Raw genomic sequence first — 15,314 nt, forward strand, 5'->3', positions numbered from 1 at the left:
TGCTCTGTACTGGGCAATGTTATCCTTCTAATTTGGTTGCTGTTCTAGGCTTTTCCACATTTTTTCCTGCTTTGGGTGAGTTGTGATGAATTTTCCTTAATAAGAAGTTTTTGCTTCCCTCTAGCTTTTGTCTACTATCATTTAGAGGATGCTACAACCAATGTTTGGATTGGGATGAATGACATCAACAGAGAGTCTAAATTTCTTTGGGCAGATGGGAGCACTGTTTCCTACACCAATTGGGTTGAAGGTGCACCAGAGACCAAACAAAGCTTCTTTGACTATTATGAGTTTGAAAGTCTGAATGACAACGCTGTGGAGGTATATAGAAAACTTAATTAGCCTCTGTATCTTAGGCAGACAGATGATTTTTCTAAGCAGAAAGTTACAGCAACAATAACAAAATTTGAAACAGGTCCTTTAGCCAGAAGAAGGGAGTTTAGTAAAATACCTGATAGCCATTCTAAATTTACCAAAAATATTTGGCAGAGATTCCAAAGAAAAAGGACAAAAGGTCTGAGCTATTACAAACTAATAATAAAAAAAGTAAAAGCAAACAAAGACATGCATTGCATCAGTTCCCCCCCAAACTGCACCACCACTAGCATTAAAGTTGCAACACAAAATATAGAAAAGTTATGAAATTGTCACAAAATTAATTTGTCCACATGTGTTTCCCATTCCTGGTTAATGTGACTTCAACTTGTTTCACTAGTTTCTGATGGTATAGAAGGATATCTTCAGCTAAAGGGCAGTTGAAATTAAGTCTTTTCCAGAGAAGTTTCTGCGGAAATAGTAGGCTGCTAGTGGTCACAGAAGACTCTTGACATGTGCTGTCAGTCAGCTTGTTTATGATTAAAACTCATTCAAGTCAGCATACCAATAAACTCAGAAGAAATATGCAAAGATGGGCAAGGCCAATCCTGAAACTAGGGAAGCCATCTGGAGGAAATCTTGGAAGCAATTAAGGCAGCAATGGGAAATTTTTGTTGGTCCCAAAGACGTCTGATAGTGATATCTTGATAAATGCTAACAAACAACTGGTAGAGAGTACAAGCTTTCTGCAATATAATCAACTTCAGTTATGATAAGTTCAGAGCAGTGCTTTTAATAATAGTTCATGTATATTTTTTTTCATACATATAAATGTTCAGAAGTAAACCTACATAGCTTGCCAATGTAAAAAGAAAAGTTTGCCTTTTCTAATGACTGTATACATTTCCCTTTTTTTCAGACAGATTGTGTTTTTATGACAAAATTAGATGGTAAATGGAGAGATGATAGCTGTGACAATGAGAGAGGTTACATATGCCAGATGAATTCACGTGAGTTCCACTTAACCCAGCCTCCTAAATAGATTAAGTATCTTGATTATATAGGAACAATAGAAAATGCACTGGAAACGGATGTCACTTTTTCTAGCTTTGAATGTCATTTGGAATCTCTCAGATTTCAAGAGCTTCTCCAGTCTTAAGACTAAACTTTTTCTAAAGTATAGTTTGTTCCACAGAAATTATTGGAGAGGAACCACTGTCTTAATTGGGATTTTGTACCTCAGTCAAGAATAATGCTAGAGGATAATACATGAAAAGATTTCTTCTTGGTGAAATAGAAGATCTTTAGGCATTCACTTCAAATGCAGAGTAAAATAAGGAACTTGCAGTGATATCCCTTTTCGGCCTCATTTTATCTCTGGTACAACTGTTCTCTATGCTCTGTTGATTCACAGGGCAGAAATAAACACTGCTTCACTCAAACATGCAGACAACATTCACATAGCCTTAATGGAGAGGTTTATGACTTAGTCAACAGTGATCTATTAACTATCTCAAATTGTGAGAATAGAGAACAACAGTAAATGTCTTAAAAGCCATCCCCAAACCCTCTCCTGCCAGTGAGCAGAAATAACTGTGTATTCAGATATCCAGATATAGTAAAAATATTTTGAATTATGGGAACACAAATATCAAATTTATAAAGGGAATTTCTACACTAACCTGGCATCTAGGAAGTGTACTGTCTACTTCAAGGCAACCAGGAGTCTGTTTTTTACATTAACAAATCTGGCTTTTGTTTTACATGATTTTCTGTTGGTGGTGCGTTTTTGTGTGTGTGTGTTTTATTTAACTTTATTTTACATATTTTTCATGAACTTAAATGAATAATTTAACTTACAGTTATTTTGGACCATGTATTTTTTTTTTTTTATTATTATTTCTTCTATACTGGATATCAGTGGTCTGTTTTAAATTCTTTTAAATTTTTCCTATTTTTGTTCAGTAGTTGCTGAGCAATTTAACTCACCAGCAACAAATCCGTCTCCTGACTTTGTCCCCTATGGTGATAGCAGCTATCTAATTGTCTCATCTGAAATGCAATGGGAAGAGGCCAGGAAAAACTGTCAAGAGCAACACGCAGAACTTGCAAGCATTTTAGATGCCTACATCCATTCATTCCTTTGGATCCAGATGCAGAAATATGGAAAGCCTGTATGGATTGGTCTTAACAGCAATATTGTAAGTTGGACTGATGTGTGGTTCAGGTGCTCAGTGAGCTCTCCTGCTTCTTATGTTAATGTAGGATGCTTAGCTTATAGCAATTCTGAAATAACCGTCCTGTTGGCGGTTATGCTGTGTGTATACATGAATTTCTGGTGGCCCCATGAAAACTAATTACAGGCTTTCACACACCAAGTCCAGTGGAAAGAAATCATAAAAGAGATTGTGTAGGTTGGAACTAATACAAAGAGAAAGCTCTACAGAAATAAAGTTACAGACTGCCACAAGCTAAGTGTAGCTTCTGTGCAAAAGCCACTAGCTGCTCTGAAAGCCATTGTAGCTCTCTGCTGCATATAGGGCTACTTGTAACTTTTATTTGTATCATTGTGGTTGCTATGAGCATTAGAGATTTTATAGATGATTTTGACTATTTTATATCAAGTAACCTTTACTCACCAAATTGCTCACAGTCTAAATTTAAAGCAGAATACCAGGGGTGAGTTATTTGTAATTGCTTCTTTTATTATGAAATGAGGTAAATAAATAAAGACTTATTGGAGTTTCTTACTATGTTTTGTAAGCTTGTTTTAATTTTATAAAATCCTCTTGACAGAGACGAATCATTGAATATGATTCATTCTTAGTTCTTATGTAACTACAGCTTCCAGTGACATTGCTTGGAACTCTGAATAGTGTTTAAATCAACAGAACCTGTTGTTTTTTTTTGTTTTTTTTTTTTAAATCTCAAATAAAAATGGAATATTTTGTGCCTGAGCTTTGTATGCTATAAACACCACACAACTTTATTACCAAAGCTTATCTGTTTTCAGACTAGAAGCTATTACAAATGGACTGATAACTGGAAAACCAGATTCACTAAGTGGGCAGCAGAGGAGCCAAAGAAGAAAAATGCTTGTGTCTATCTAGACCTTGATGGTACCTGGAAAACAGCACCCTGCAAAGAAACGTACTTCTCAGTTTGTAAGAAATCAAATGGTAAGTGAATATAATCATTCAAAAGGCACATTCTTAATTCCACTACTTTGCCTAAACCTAGAAGCTTTGTTATGACTTAAGTTAAAACCTTCATAACAGTAACCTTCAAAATACTGTCTACCTCCATACAGAATCTGGAAGTTTTCTATTAGATGATATATGAGCTCAAGGCTACAGCACATGAAAGCCTCTTGTATAAATGGATATGGCTGCTCTGCTTTTATAGTAGTCATAACTGTTTGCATAAGATGAAACTCTGTCCTCAAGGTATTTTGCTCTTTCCGAGATGTGGGCATAAATCATGCTTGAGATTGTGTAATGTAAGTAAGTGCTGGAGCTCGCACCACCTGTATGGACAACAGCACCTGGATAAGTTCATGCTCTGATCTGATACTGGCAGCCAAAATGCTAGCAAGAATTTTAATTCCATTCGCTATTGCTAGAGCTAAAGCAGTTCAAGCTGTAAGAGCCTTGGGAATGTGAATGATACTTTAACTCCTAGTAGACATATTCCAGAGTTATGTTTATTTGTAGATTTTGCAGAAGCATGTTGTTTCCCTCCTTGATTAAGGAGGCTTGACTTTAAAGCTACACAATATAGTTTCTTCCATATTTGAGATTCAAGACAGGCTTAAACACCTGAAAGGGACTTCTGACTTAAACAGTCTAGACATACATTCGGTCTTTATATGCAGTGCAGGAACCAACAGAAGTGAGTTGTACACATGATAAATAGATTTGGCAGTGATGTGCTAAACTGGTGGCTCATTTGTATAAAGTGACCACACATGGACTGCAGGCAGCCATATAATATGGGACTCTTATATTGACAATTTGTTAGCTTACAACAACTTGTTGTAATGTGAGAATACAAATTTAAGTTGTAAATCTTCATCGCTCAGGGTTTCTTTTCCTCATAGAGCTGCCAAACCAGATAGGCATTATAAGATGTGATTTGCTTCCATGTCCTAAGAAATGTGGCCTGAGAGTAGATGTTTCACAATTCTGAATGCCTGTCTCTCCCTGTTGTTTGAGCTGGGGCACAGAATAACAGACAAGAGTAGAGTTTGAGGTAGTTAATGCTTGCTGACAGAAATTGTGCTCTGTTTATATGCATACCCTTCTTCATGTGATGCTCACAATGCAATACCAATTTCAGACCTTCCAAACAATATTGGTCTTCTTTAGTTGTAGCTCCAACTGAGCCTGCTCAGCTGCCTGGAGAATGCCCTGAAGCAGCTGATCTGCAAGCTTGGATCCCTTACCATGGGCACTGTTACTACATTGAGGCTTCAGCAGCAACAAGCTGGGCCCAGGCCTCCCTCAAGTGTACTCATTTAGGTGAGAGACTTCTTCGTCAACTGATGTGACCTTTGACTTATACAAATTCTACACAGACATGTAAAAACATTTATTTTAGAATACTATTGAAAATATTTACTTAAATAGAGGCAGTGATGGGGCACTATGGCCACCGACCACCTGCAGCTGTTCTGTCCTCATAAGAATCATAGAATCACAGACTGCACAAAGTTGCATGAGAAACATAAGGATCAAGTACAACTCCTGGAGAAGAAATGGGGGAAGTCAGCATGCATAAAACATTAAAAGTTATCATTTTTACAGCCTTAGAAGAGGACATCATTCCAGCAGTTGCTTGCCTAGATTGTAGTCATATGCTTGTTAATGCTTTTCAGGTGCTACACTGGTTTCAGTAGAAAATGAGGATGAATCTGATTTTCTGATCCATACAATACAGCTACTTGGAAACAAAGTAGGAGGCTTCTGGATAGGACTTTACAGAAATGTGGATGGTAATATCTTTCAATAATTTATTTATGAGGCATTTTTATCTATTCTGCCTTTTTATGATGTCTGTTTTCAGATATATGAACTCACAGTGGATGATGCTTGAATTTTAGCAGTTGCTCTATTTTAATATTTAATCCTGTGGTGCTACTTTTGAAATATGGACAACTTTAACAATTTCCAGAACTCAAATGCTTAATGTTTTTATTTTATTTATTTATTTATTTATTAAGTTGTAATTTTAAGGAATTCTACTCTGGCATTTCTCATTGTCTATAGCCATTCTGGATACCAATTAATGTAATACAGTTATCCGTGTAGTAATCCTCTGCAGTTTTATTGTAGCATTTCTGCCGTTCTTCAATGATCTTCCAGTAAGAAAAAATGACACTTCTACTAAAAAATGGGCTACTATGACATCTTTGAAGTAATTTTCTGAGGTATTGAAACATCTGTGTGGTACGTTTTAAAATTTATTACTGTGTATATTTCTCTTTAGACCAGTGGATGTGGCTGGATAATGCTGCAATGGACTTTGTCAACTGGGAAGAGAAAGAGTCTAATGAGAAGCACCACTGTGTGGAAATGACTGCACCATCTGGTTACTGGGACAATGCTGATTGCTCTTCTGAAAAAGGATTTATCTGCAAGAAAACCAAAGGTAAACCTTAGAAACAGAGGTCATCTCTTTACTACTAACTGTCATACCCTTAAATCATTAGTCTGGAAATTATATCTGATGGTATGATTTGACATATCCCACTTTTCCAGATATCTGTGATAGTTTTAGCAGCAATGTCTGCTCTCATAAGGAAATATGGTAAAATCCTGTATATGCTCTAGGTTGGGAATGAGACTTTCAGAAAAATTTTAAATATCTAACGAGGGTTCTTGTGCATACTTCTTGTGCATAACAGCAGCCTCCTGCTAAATATGGGGACATTAGAATACACTGTGTGAAATTAATCTCTAGTGTTGTCAATCTTGTTTTTAGTAAACTAATCATAGTATCATAGTATCATAGTCGGGTTGGAAGGGACCTTAGAGATCATCGAGTCCAACCCCCCGGGATTCGAGCCTCTGTGTAGCAGAGCGGCACTTCTACCACTTGCGCCACAGGGGGGATTTGAACCCAGGGCCTCCGGTGTTGCAACGCGGCATTCCTACCAATGCGCCACCGGGGCACACAAATAATATTTGAAGTAAAATGTGAAAATATTTTTGATTGAAGACTTTTAAGTCACAATTTGGATTTCAGTAGAGAGTAAAAAAATAAATCTTTTAATGAATATTATAGTTTGATAAGACTAGGTAGGAAGATGAAACTAGCAGATTATTTTTGCCTTACTTATGGCACCCTTTATTTAATTAATCTGACTAATGTAATAGTAATACTTCATGTTTTTTGATCCTGAATAATTTTAGAGAAATAATCAAACATGAATTGTAATGAAGTGTTTTGTTATTTCTCTCTGATATTTGTTGAAGTTGAACCAAGTGGGAGTCCTCCAAAGAAAGGTAAGAGCTTTCCTAAGAAAACTGATGAGAGCCTAAATAGGAAAACAAACAAACAAACAAACAACAACAACAACAACAAAACTTAAAATGAATTTTCCCTTGTCCGCTTTTAGAGAATCTCCTGCTGGCAGTCACTGAGATGAATAATTGTAAATCACTCACGAGAACCTCATGCTGCCTAATACAGGCACATGAGTGCTTGGGTGGTCTTGGCTGGCTGAACTGCTGCAGGGCTAATGCAGATCTGACAAGCTCATCAGTGACCCAGCTAGAGACAGAGAAGAGAGACACAGAGAACAGCAACTTGGCTGCAAAAACCTGTGTAGATGTCTATGCAACTTGCTTCCACAAGAATCATTGCAAACAAGTAGATAGAAGAATTAATTTCCAAATAATTAGCATCCCGAAGCTACATATAAAGCATGACCTAACTAAATAAATCAAAACTGTGGCTTTCAAGATCTGCTCTCTGTTGTCATAATGTCTTCAGAGTCTTTTGTTTCCCATTTCCTCGGTAGGGCACTGGGAGATATTGCAGTTTCCTCCATATTTTCCCTGCATAACAATAGCACCATGCTGGGGGAACAAGGAAATTTCCTCTCCCAGACCCTGAACATTCTGAAAGTTAACAAGATGATGCAAGACTGTTGTTTCCATATTGATTCACTGACTTATAAAGGACTATGCATACAGGTGGAGATGAGGACTGAGGAGGTTCTCTAGCCAGTGTTGATCAATGAGTAAGAAACTTCAGTGTGGCTCCTTATGGAAACAGAATATTGTCTTTAATTTAATTTCCTAGTCAGCTCTATTCATCACATAATTCAAAGCAGAAGAAAGCCATGAAATGAAAGTGACTAGTCATAGAGCTCAGAAGTCCAATAGTGAACAAATCATAGATAGATACATTACTCACTAAATTCTTATGCATGCTTTGACAGCTAGCTTTGTATATCACTAACTCAGATCCACTGAAACCTCAATAGCTTTAGCAAACGGGATCTGGCTATTGATCAGCAATGTTTCAGAGCTCAGATTTGCTCTGAACAGACTGAGTCTACTCAGGAGAGAGAACAGTTTGGGTTTTGTGTTTTATGTGTAATAAAAGAAATACTAAGATTTCTCATAGTAATATGCATTCATTTCAGACAAGCAAAGGAATGAAGAGACTCATCCACCTGTTCATCCCTCTGTTTGGCCTCTCTTTTTCTTGGCCATTCTCAGTCTTCTTGGAGCAGGTGTGTTGATCTACTTCTACAAGAGAAAAAGGCAAAACCAACTATCAAGAGATTAAAGGACTTCTAAATGATGTATTGGTTCACTAAGGAATTGGTGAGAATGGGTTCTGTGGCACAAGCTAATTCAAAGGAAGAAGCTTCTTGCTGAAACTGAAGGATGTACCTGATAAATGTCTCTAGCAATTTTAAATCAAGTCCTTTTTCTCATTTTGCAATATTTTTGTTTCTTTTGTATTTTTGTATCTTTTGTACCATGCATATTTTACAAGAGCCCTAGCAAAGATGGTAATGTAAATAGCTCATCAAGAAAAAAGAAACATACTGGAAAAAATGATGGCAACTTACGAGAATAAATGTTCAGTAAAATGTGATTGCTATTAAGAACTGTGTTGCTGTAGCTATGCAAATAATTGAAAAAACAATAAAAATTTACAACTGCTCAGATTCTTTGCAATTGTGAACTCCTTTTGCCTCATAAACTTTGCTCATGGTTTTGTAATTTTTGCTATTGGTATTCCACGTCATAACATCATGTGGAGCACAGAGAAGAAGAACTACACATCCCAGAGGACCTCACACTCGGAGAGGGAAACGCGTCATGGAAGTGATGCTTGCTTTCTCTCTCACTGCCTGGGAGTGAGTGTGGGTGTGCTTCCAAGGCATGGCACCTTCAGTTTCAAAGTAGGCCCCTCGGTCTTCGGAAACCTCTCTCTCTTTCTCTTTTATTTTACCTGATTTATTAGCCTCAGTTTCAATTAGATTGTAATGAGTAAAATAAGTTTTCCTCCTTAGATCGTTGCCGCTTCTCTGTTTGTTCCCTTGAGCCCAGCTCCCATTTCCCTACCCCTTTCCCTTTTTCCCTTCCCACTTGTTAGGGGCCGGGGGGCCCATGGGCCTACTGCCCCTCCCCGTTAGGGACATAGATTGATCTAGATAACACCATGACAATCTGTCCACCTGTACTATTGTTCCTTGTAGCTGCATATCGCATTTATCTGAAAAAATGGAGCTGCATATACTTGTTTCATATAACTTCGGGATATAAAACTGTAGTGGAAATGCTGTCATGATTTCAACCAGTGATTGAGTATCTGGTGGGAAGGCAAGGCCAATTCAGGGTTGATCAGGTGCAAGCAATGCCAGGATCCACCCCTTCCCAAACCTCATTTAAGAGTTGGCAGTGGAGGTTAGAGTATCTCATTAGGATATCTCTGCCTACCTGAAGACCTTACTGGCCTTCTGAAGGTAACCAGCTTCTTTCTTTTATTTCTCTGCCTACTGATGTCAAATCTAAGCAAGGTCTCACTTGCTGCAGTTTAAGACTGCTGCTTTGTCATCTTGTTATGCTTTCTGTCACATTATGGAAACCTTGCTCATTTTCATTTTCTTCCATGGAAAATACTATTCATACCTATACTTACATACATATGTATATATAAATGTATATATATGTATATATATAACTCAGCTGTATTTATTTTTTCAGTCTACTAATGTGGTTGTCAAATGCAATATATTTTGTTCTGAAGACCAGTTTATTTTACAGGATAGAGCCATTCTTTTTCCCCACTCATAGTGGCAAGCACTGGTTGCTAAAGTCTGTCTCTTGGAAGCATCACAATATTAAAAAAACTGCTATTTTAAAAAATGGTAACGCTTAAAGTACTGCTTCAGCAGGCAAAGAACACCAGGACAGTCATTATTACTGCTTGCTAGTAAACCTGCATGCAGCAGAAAACCGAAGCCAAGCTATTGCCTGGAACTGTCCCTCAAAGGCACCAGAAGTGCTCGCATCTGAGCAGTGACTTCTTTTATTAAGAGGCTTCTCTCTTCTTTGTATTCACCTTAAACAAGCGCCAACTTATTTAAATGCAAGTAAAAGGAACTGAAAGTTGAGAAATGCAGCAGGAAACTGTATGATGTTGGTGCTCAGTCGAGTTAGAGAGCTCTCTTAGTTTCTTGTAGCATCAGGGTAGTCTCTCTTTATTGTGTTTCACATACATGTTATATACCATTCACTTACAAGCAAGACATTCCTGTTCCTCAAACAGTTCTTCTAATCAGTTAATTCGTCCCAGCTTCTCCCAAACAACATTGATAAAGGATGAAAGGTTCCTTAAGAATAACAGGATTAACAATGCATATCAATGGAGCCTCCTGTCCAGCCTTAGAAGCAAACTGCTTGCTCTTGTCTCACAGTCTGGTCTTCCAGGGTTTCACAGTGATAAGGTCTACCAAAGAGTCTGATAAGCTCTTTATTGACTTGCTCACAGTTAAATCTACCCCCACAGTATGACACCTCCTGAACACTGCCAGGGACGGTGACTCCACCACCTCCCTGAGCAGCCATTCCAGTGCCTGACCACTCTCTGAGAGAAAAAGTTTTATCTTATGCCTAATCAAAACCTCCTATGGTACAACTTGTGGCCATTTCATCAGGACTTGTTTGTTGCCTGGGAGAAGAGGCCAAACCCCATCTCATCACAGCCTCCCTTCAGGAAGCTGTAGAGTGTAATGAGGTCTCCCCTGAGCCTCCTCTTCTCCAGACCAAACAATCCCAGCTCCCTTAGTCACTCCTCATAAGACTTGTGCTCCAGACCTCTCACCAATTTTGTTGCCCTTCTCTGGTCATATTCAAGGGTCTTGGTGTCTTTCTTGTAGTGAGGAGCCCAAAACCAAACACAGTACCTGAGGTGTGGCCTCACCAGTGCTGAGTACAGGAGGATGATTACCTCCCTGCTCCTTCTGGCCATGTTATTTCTAATGCAAGCCAGGATGCTCTTGGCATGAATGAAGTTCATTTCTCTTTATTATTTTCTAGACAGTGAGATCAAAGTTTTTTTATCATAAATAAAACCAACCGTTTAACACAGTGGTGAGTCTAGCCGCTGGCACAAGTAAAATGTACTATGCAGAACACTGATCCCAAAATGATAGTAACCAGCATCAATTCCTCAGTTAACTTTTAGCCTGCCTCTGTGTCTGTGCTGATCTTCCCCCATCACCCTTCAGCCCTGGGGAGCTGAAACCCCACAAGCCTCCTTTTACTGGAGGCAACCTGAGGCCCACTTGGGCCAGAGTGTGGGAGAAGAGGGGACCAGGTAGAAATTGTGCTCTCTAGGTACTTCCCCTCTCTCACATTTTTCATTTTGTGGGTTTCAGATGCACATGTGGTTTTATCCAGTGACGTCAATTTCCTTTTTTTTGCTGTGATGCCTGACAGCTTTGCTCTTGTGTGCATTGCTGACCCTAAGCTCACTTTGAATCTCTACTGCATAGTTATTAAACAGTTTATTGAACTCCTAGTTTAACTTAAAGCAAAGATAATTATTCCTCCTATGGTGTTCTACTTCGGCATATAGACCCTACTTATCGCATTTTTCAGGTATTTTTGGTCACAACTTTGAATTTAACTGATGCTAATTTTGGAAGGAACTTGCTTTGTCAAAGAGACTGATGTTTCCTGCATGTGTTCTAGCTATTCCAACTGTCACATGACAGGATATGTCTTATTCAGATAACATCAGCACTATGACAGAGAGAAGAATCTGTCACTATCCTCACTCAGAAGGCTTTTATACAATACTTTTGGTAGAGGAATGAAAGGAAAATATAATTTGCAATGACTCTTTCCAGTTTCTTGGTTTTCCTTTGCCTTGTGAGTGGTACATTTCAATTGCAGTCTCTGGGTAAGTTTCCTGCTGATTTTGTATTAAATTAGGTATGAAAATATTTTTCCTTGAGCAGTTTTAATGGACAGACTGTTTGTATTATATTATCAGACTTGATATGTGATATAAAGAACATGTTATTCCTATAGCTCCCAGTTTACAGAATGAAAGAGGAGAGTTGTGCAGAAGTTGAGGGAAAAGAAGGAATTAAGAGCAGGATAAACTGGTGTTTCTTTCTGTGAATGTGCAAGTTAGACGGTACTGTAAGGGAGGGCAATGGAAGGTGGGGTAGCAAAGAGTTCTCTCTACTTACTCTCCCCATTATCTCCAAAGTGCAATGAACAGTTATAGAGTTTTAGAGCCATACATTCCTGTTAGCTGTAGTGATGACTGTCACTACCTGACCTGTATTCCTTTTGGTCAGCCTTTTTGTTTTGTTTTGCTTTATTTCATTTTGTATGGATTTTATGTTTGTTTTTTTAAAAAAAGATGGAATAATGAAGTGAATCTACTGAGCTGCACAGAGTACTACACTGCAGTAAGCTCCTTCATGTGTGAGATCTCAGGGCTTTTGTGCCTTCAGGAACCACAGCTTATCATTACAGGGCAAAATCAGATTTTCCTACAAGGTTTACATACCAGACTCTGAACACAACATGTTTCATATGTTTCATAGCTCAAACCATGCTAATACACCATTTTATTTATAATTTCTAGGTGCAAAAAGTATATATAATAGTTATAAAATTGAAAAGATAGTATGACCTCTCAATTTAGATAGGAAAATGGATTGGTAAATAGCTCTATTAAGTCCTCATTTAATGTTCTCAGAAAACAATCTATTGATCCATCAGTGAGGTTTGTTATCAGCTACAATGTGCACATCCTTGTCAATGTACAAATAAACAAGTGAATATAATCTGTCTGAACATTAGTCCCAGAGGGAAAGGAAAAATAATCTCTGGAGCCTGGCTCAGCCCAGCCAAGTCCTGTCAACCTGATGCAGGTGGCTGCTTTTCCTCAAGGACCAGAGAACTGAAAAAGGCTCCTTCCTACATGTCTTTTCTGTGCGACTTAAGTGCATGGCATGACCAGACTGATTCTGGACTGTTTCCAAAATTATCAATACTTTTTATACCTCCTTTAGGTCAGTTCTCATTTACACTGCTACACACTGTTGCTTCTTGTTTTCCTTTAACCTCCATTTTTCTATCTTGCTCTTGTTTCTTCCTACCAGCCTCCATAACATGCTGCTGCTACAATTATCTTCATCTCCCATCTTTGTAGCAAATGTACACTTGGGATTCCCCCACTTCTGGACAGGTGTCCACACTGTTGTGTTTTCCTTGCCAACTGCTTTCCCAACAGCATTGCAGTTTCACAAGGCTTTATGAGTTGTTCTGCAAACAAAGACTGCAGCTGATATGTGCACTGGTGTTACACAGACTATTTTTATAGCTTCTTGGTGGTACCAGAGGCCAGGTTCAGCAACTTTGAACAAGCTACTTCTCTTGCTGATGAGCTAAGTGGGAGTTATTTCTCCAGAGTTTCCAGGGCTGTAGTTCAACTGCAGGTTTGCTTTCTTCTGAGTTTATCCAGAAATTACTTTTTTAATATATAGTTGTGCTTGGTTTATGTAGTATTACTATCCCTTTTGTGAATTAAAAACAAGTACCGAGTAATATGGGGTATCATCTCACTTCATTCTAAAAACAAATTTAAAAGAAAGTTATATATATATATATATATATATATATACATACACACACACACACATACATATACATATATGCATATATGTATGTATGTGTATGTATATATATGTGTGAATATATATAGAAGTACATTTTTAAATGGGTGATTGATCCAATTTCAAACTTTCTGGTGCTTTAGATTTGATCATAGAATCATTAAGGTTGGAAAAGGCCACTAGGATCATTTAGTCCAACCATCGACCCATCCCCACCATACCTACTAACCACATCCCTCAGTGCCACATCTACATCTACATGTCTTTTGAACTCTTCCAAGGATGCTCCACCACCCCTCTGGGCAGCCTGTGCCACTGCCTCATTGCTCTTTTAGATTATTTTTTTCCTAATATCCAACCTGAATCTTCCCTGGTGCAATTTACGACCATGACCTCTTGTACATATGGTTGATGCTGTGCGTTCTTATAGTGCATTGTTATGTACTACATTTTCTTTTAGCTGATGCAATGCCAGCATCCTAACTGTAGCACTCTTTCACTTCCTTCAGATGACACAGAGAAATTTTGGACAGAAGATGCTTCTACTGGTGTACTCTATCAAATAAACTCAGAATCAGCTCTAACATGGCATCAAGCAAGGAAAAGCTGTCAGGATCAAAATGCAGAACTATTAAGCATCACGGAGATACATGAGCAAGAATATGTAGGAGGTAAAAGAATAGAAAATAAGACCATAAGATCTACTGGGGAATTGTGCTGTTCTAGAGCTTTAGACTATGCAGTTGTTTGCCTTGTCTCTTGGCTCAGTGAAGATGAGTGGTTCACTAGGAGCCACAAAGAAGGTGCTCTGAACAGCTCTTCCATTAGCTGGTATTTTTTGGGGACTGCTCCTGAAGTAGTACAGGGAGGAAAGTGGACCCATTCCAGTACTGTATTCCAGGTAGGGTCTGCTATGTCTGTGGCCTGCTTCAGTTGGAGGATTCCCTCTGCTTGCCTTACCTACTGGTATGCTCATTTCCAATCAGGACTAAAGTCTAGTCCTCAAATTTACCTCTTTTCTCTGTGCTTCAAGGACTATTGTTAATAATATAGGGGTTATAAATGGGTACATATGATGAATAAAGTGTTATTGAAATAGTGAAATCAGATGCTGATTTGCCATTATTAATAGCAATAGGAGATCTCTTCTATCTTTACAATTATTCATTCACACATCTTAATATTTAAACCTGCTCACTTCATTAATGTGAAAAGCAGTATTTGTGGGCAGGTTTAAACCAAGAAAAGTAAATTACTTTTGACTTTATTTCTTTTACATGAGCTAGCTAATAATGAGAATAGGAAGGCACCACTGACTTTCTTTTCTAATTTAGAGCTAATTAAAAAATTCAGTTTTGCATTATGGATTGGATTGAATGCTTTGAATTTCAACAGCGGATGGCAATGGGCTGGGGGCAGTCCTTTCAGATATTTAAACTGGGCTCCAGGTAAGAACAGCATTTACTTTATAATCTTGGAATGGATTCTGATATTAATTAATTAATTAAACTATCCCAGCTGCTTCTATTTCAGGAAAGCCTGTACTAATTTACAATAGCCAAAGACCTTTTGTTTTTTTCTCATAAGCAAAGAGCTTATTTATGAATGGAGAGTCTCTTTTGATGTGATGTTAAAACTTGCAGATCTGAGATCAGAATGTTACCACAGTGTTTTTCAAGAGTATAAATTTAAATAAAATGTTCAAAAAGTAGCAAAATATTTAGAAAATAATGGCACTATGTTGTCTGGAGAAATTCTAAATATTATGGAGAGACTTAGAGAGTGAGCCTATAATTTTTCAATACTGTATGCAGAACTGCATGGATTGATGTGT

At 37.9% G+C, this 15,314-nt stretch overlaps 2 protein-coding genes across 5 annotated transcripts in view; both read left to right on the plus strand.

The window, feature by feature from the left end:
• Positions 1–8,501, plus strand: part of LOC107309034 (macrophage mannose receptor 1-like) — a 28,038-nt gene extending 19,537 nt beyond the window's left edge. For 2 of the 4 annotated variants that reach the window (XR_014943083.1, XM_015853445.3), the window contains 9 exons: positions 125–321; positions 1,235–1,325; positions 2,281–2,516; positions 3,329–3,494; positions 4,683–4,835; positions 5,192–5,308; positions 5,803–5,964; positions 6,792–6,821; positions 7,970–8,501. Coding sequence is in view for 2 of the 4 variants with exons in the window: in XM_015853445.3 (XP_015708931.2) it covers positions 125–321; positions 1,235–1,325; positions 2,281–2,516; positions 3,329–3,494; positions 4,683–4,835; positions 5,192–5,308; positions 5,803–5,964; positions 6,792–6,821; positions 7,970–8,115 (1,298 nt within the window). In the remaining 2 variants the exon portion in view is untranslated. The remainder of the gene's footprint in view (positions 1–124; positions 322–1,234; positions 1,326–2,280; positions 2,517–3,328; positions 3,495–4,682; positions 4,836–5,191; positions 5,309–5,802; positions 5,965–6,791; positions 6,822–7,969) is intronic. The other 2 variants (XR_014943084.1, XM_015853446.3) reach the window with 1 other exon arrangement.
• A 3,032-nt stretch (positions 8,502–11,533) lies between these two features.
• Positions 11,534–15,314, plus strand: part of LOC107309035 (macrophage mannose receptor 1-like) — a 31,961-nt gene continuing 28,180 nt past the window's right edge. The window contains exons 1-3 of the mRNA XM_015853448.3: positions 11,534–11,748; positions 13,990–14,151; positions 14,815–14,928. Coding sequence (XP_015708934.2) covers positions 11,682–11,748; positions 13,990–14,151; positions 14,815–14,928 — 343 coding nt within the window. The 5' untranslated portion in view covers positions 11,534–11,681. The remainder of the gene's footprint in view (positions 11,749–13,989; positions 14,152–14,814; positions 14,929–15,314) is intronic.

The sequence above is a fragment of the Coturnix japonica genome, chromosome 2 (genome assembly GCF_054131305.1).
Source record: "Coturnix japonica strain WE chromosome 2, WE-NBRP24, whole genome shotgun sequence".
Taxonomy (NCBI): domain Eukaryota; kingdom Metazoa; phylum Chordata; class Aves; order Galliformes; family Phasianidae; genus Coturnix; species Coturnix japonica.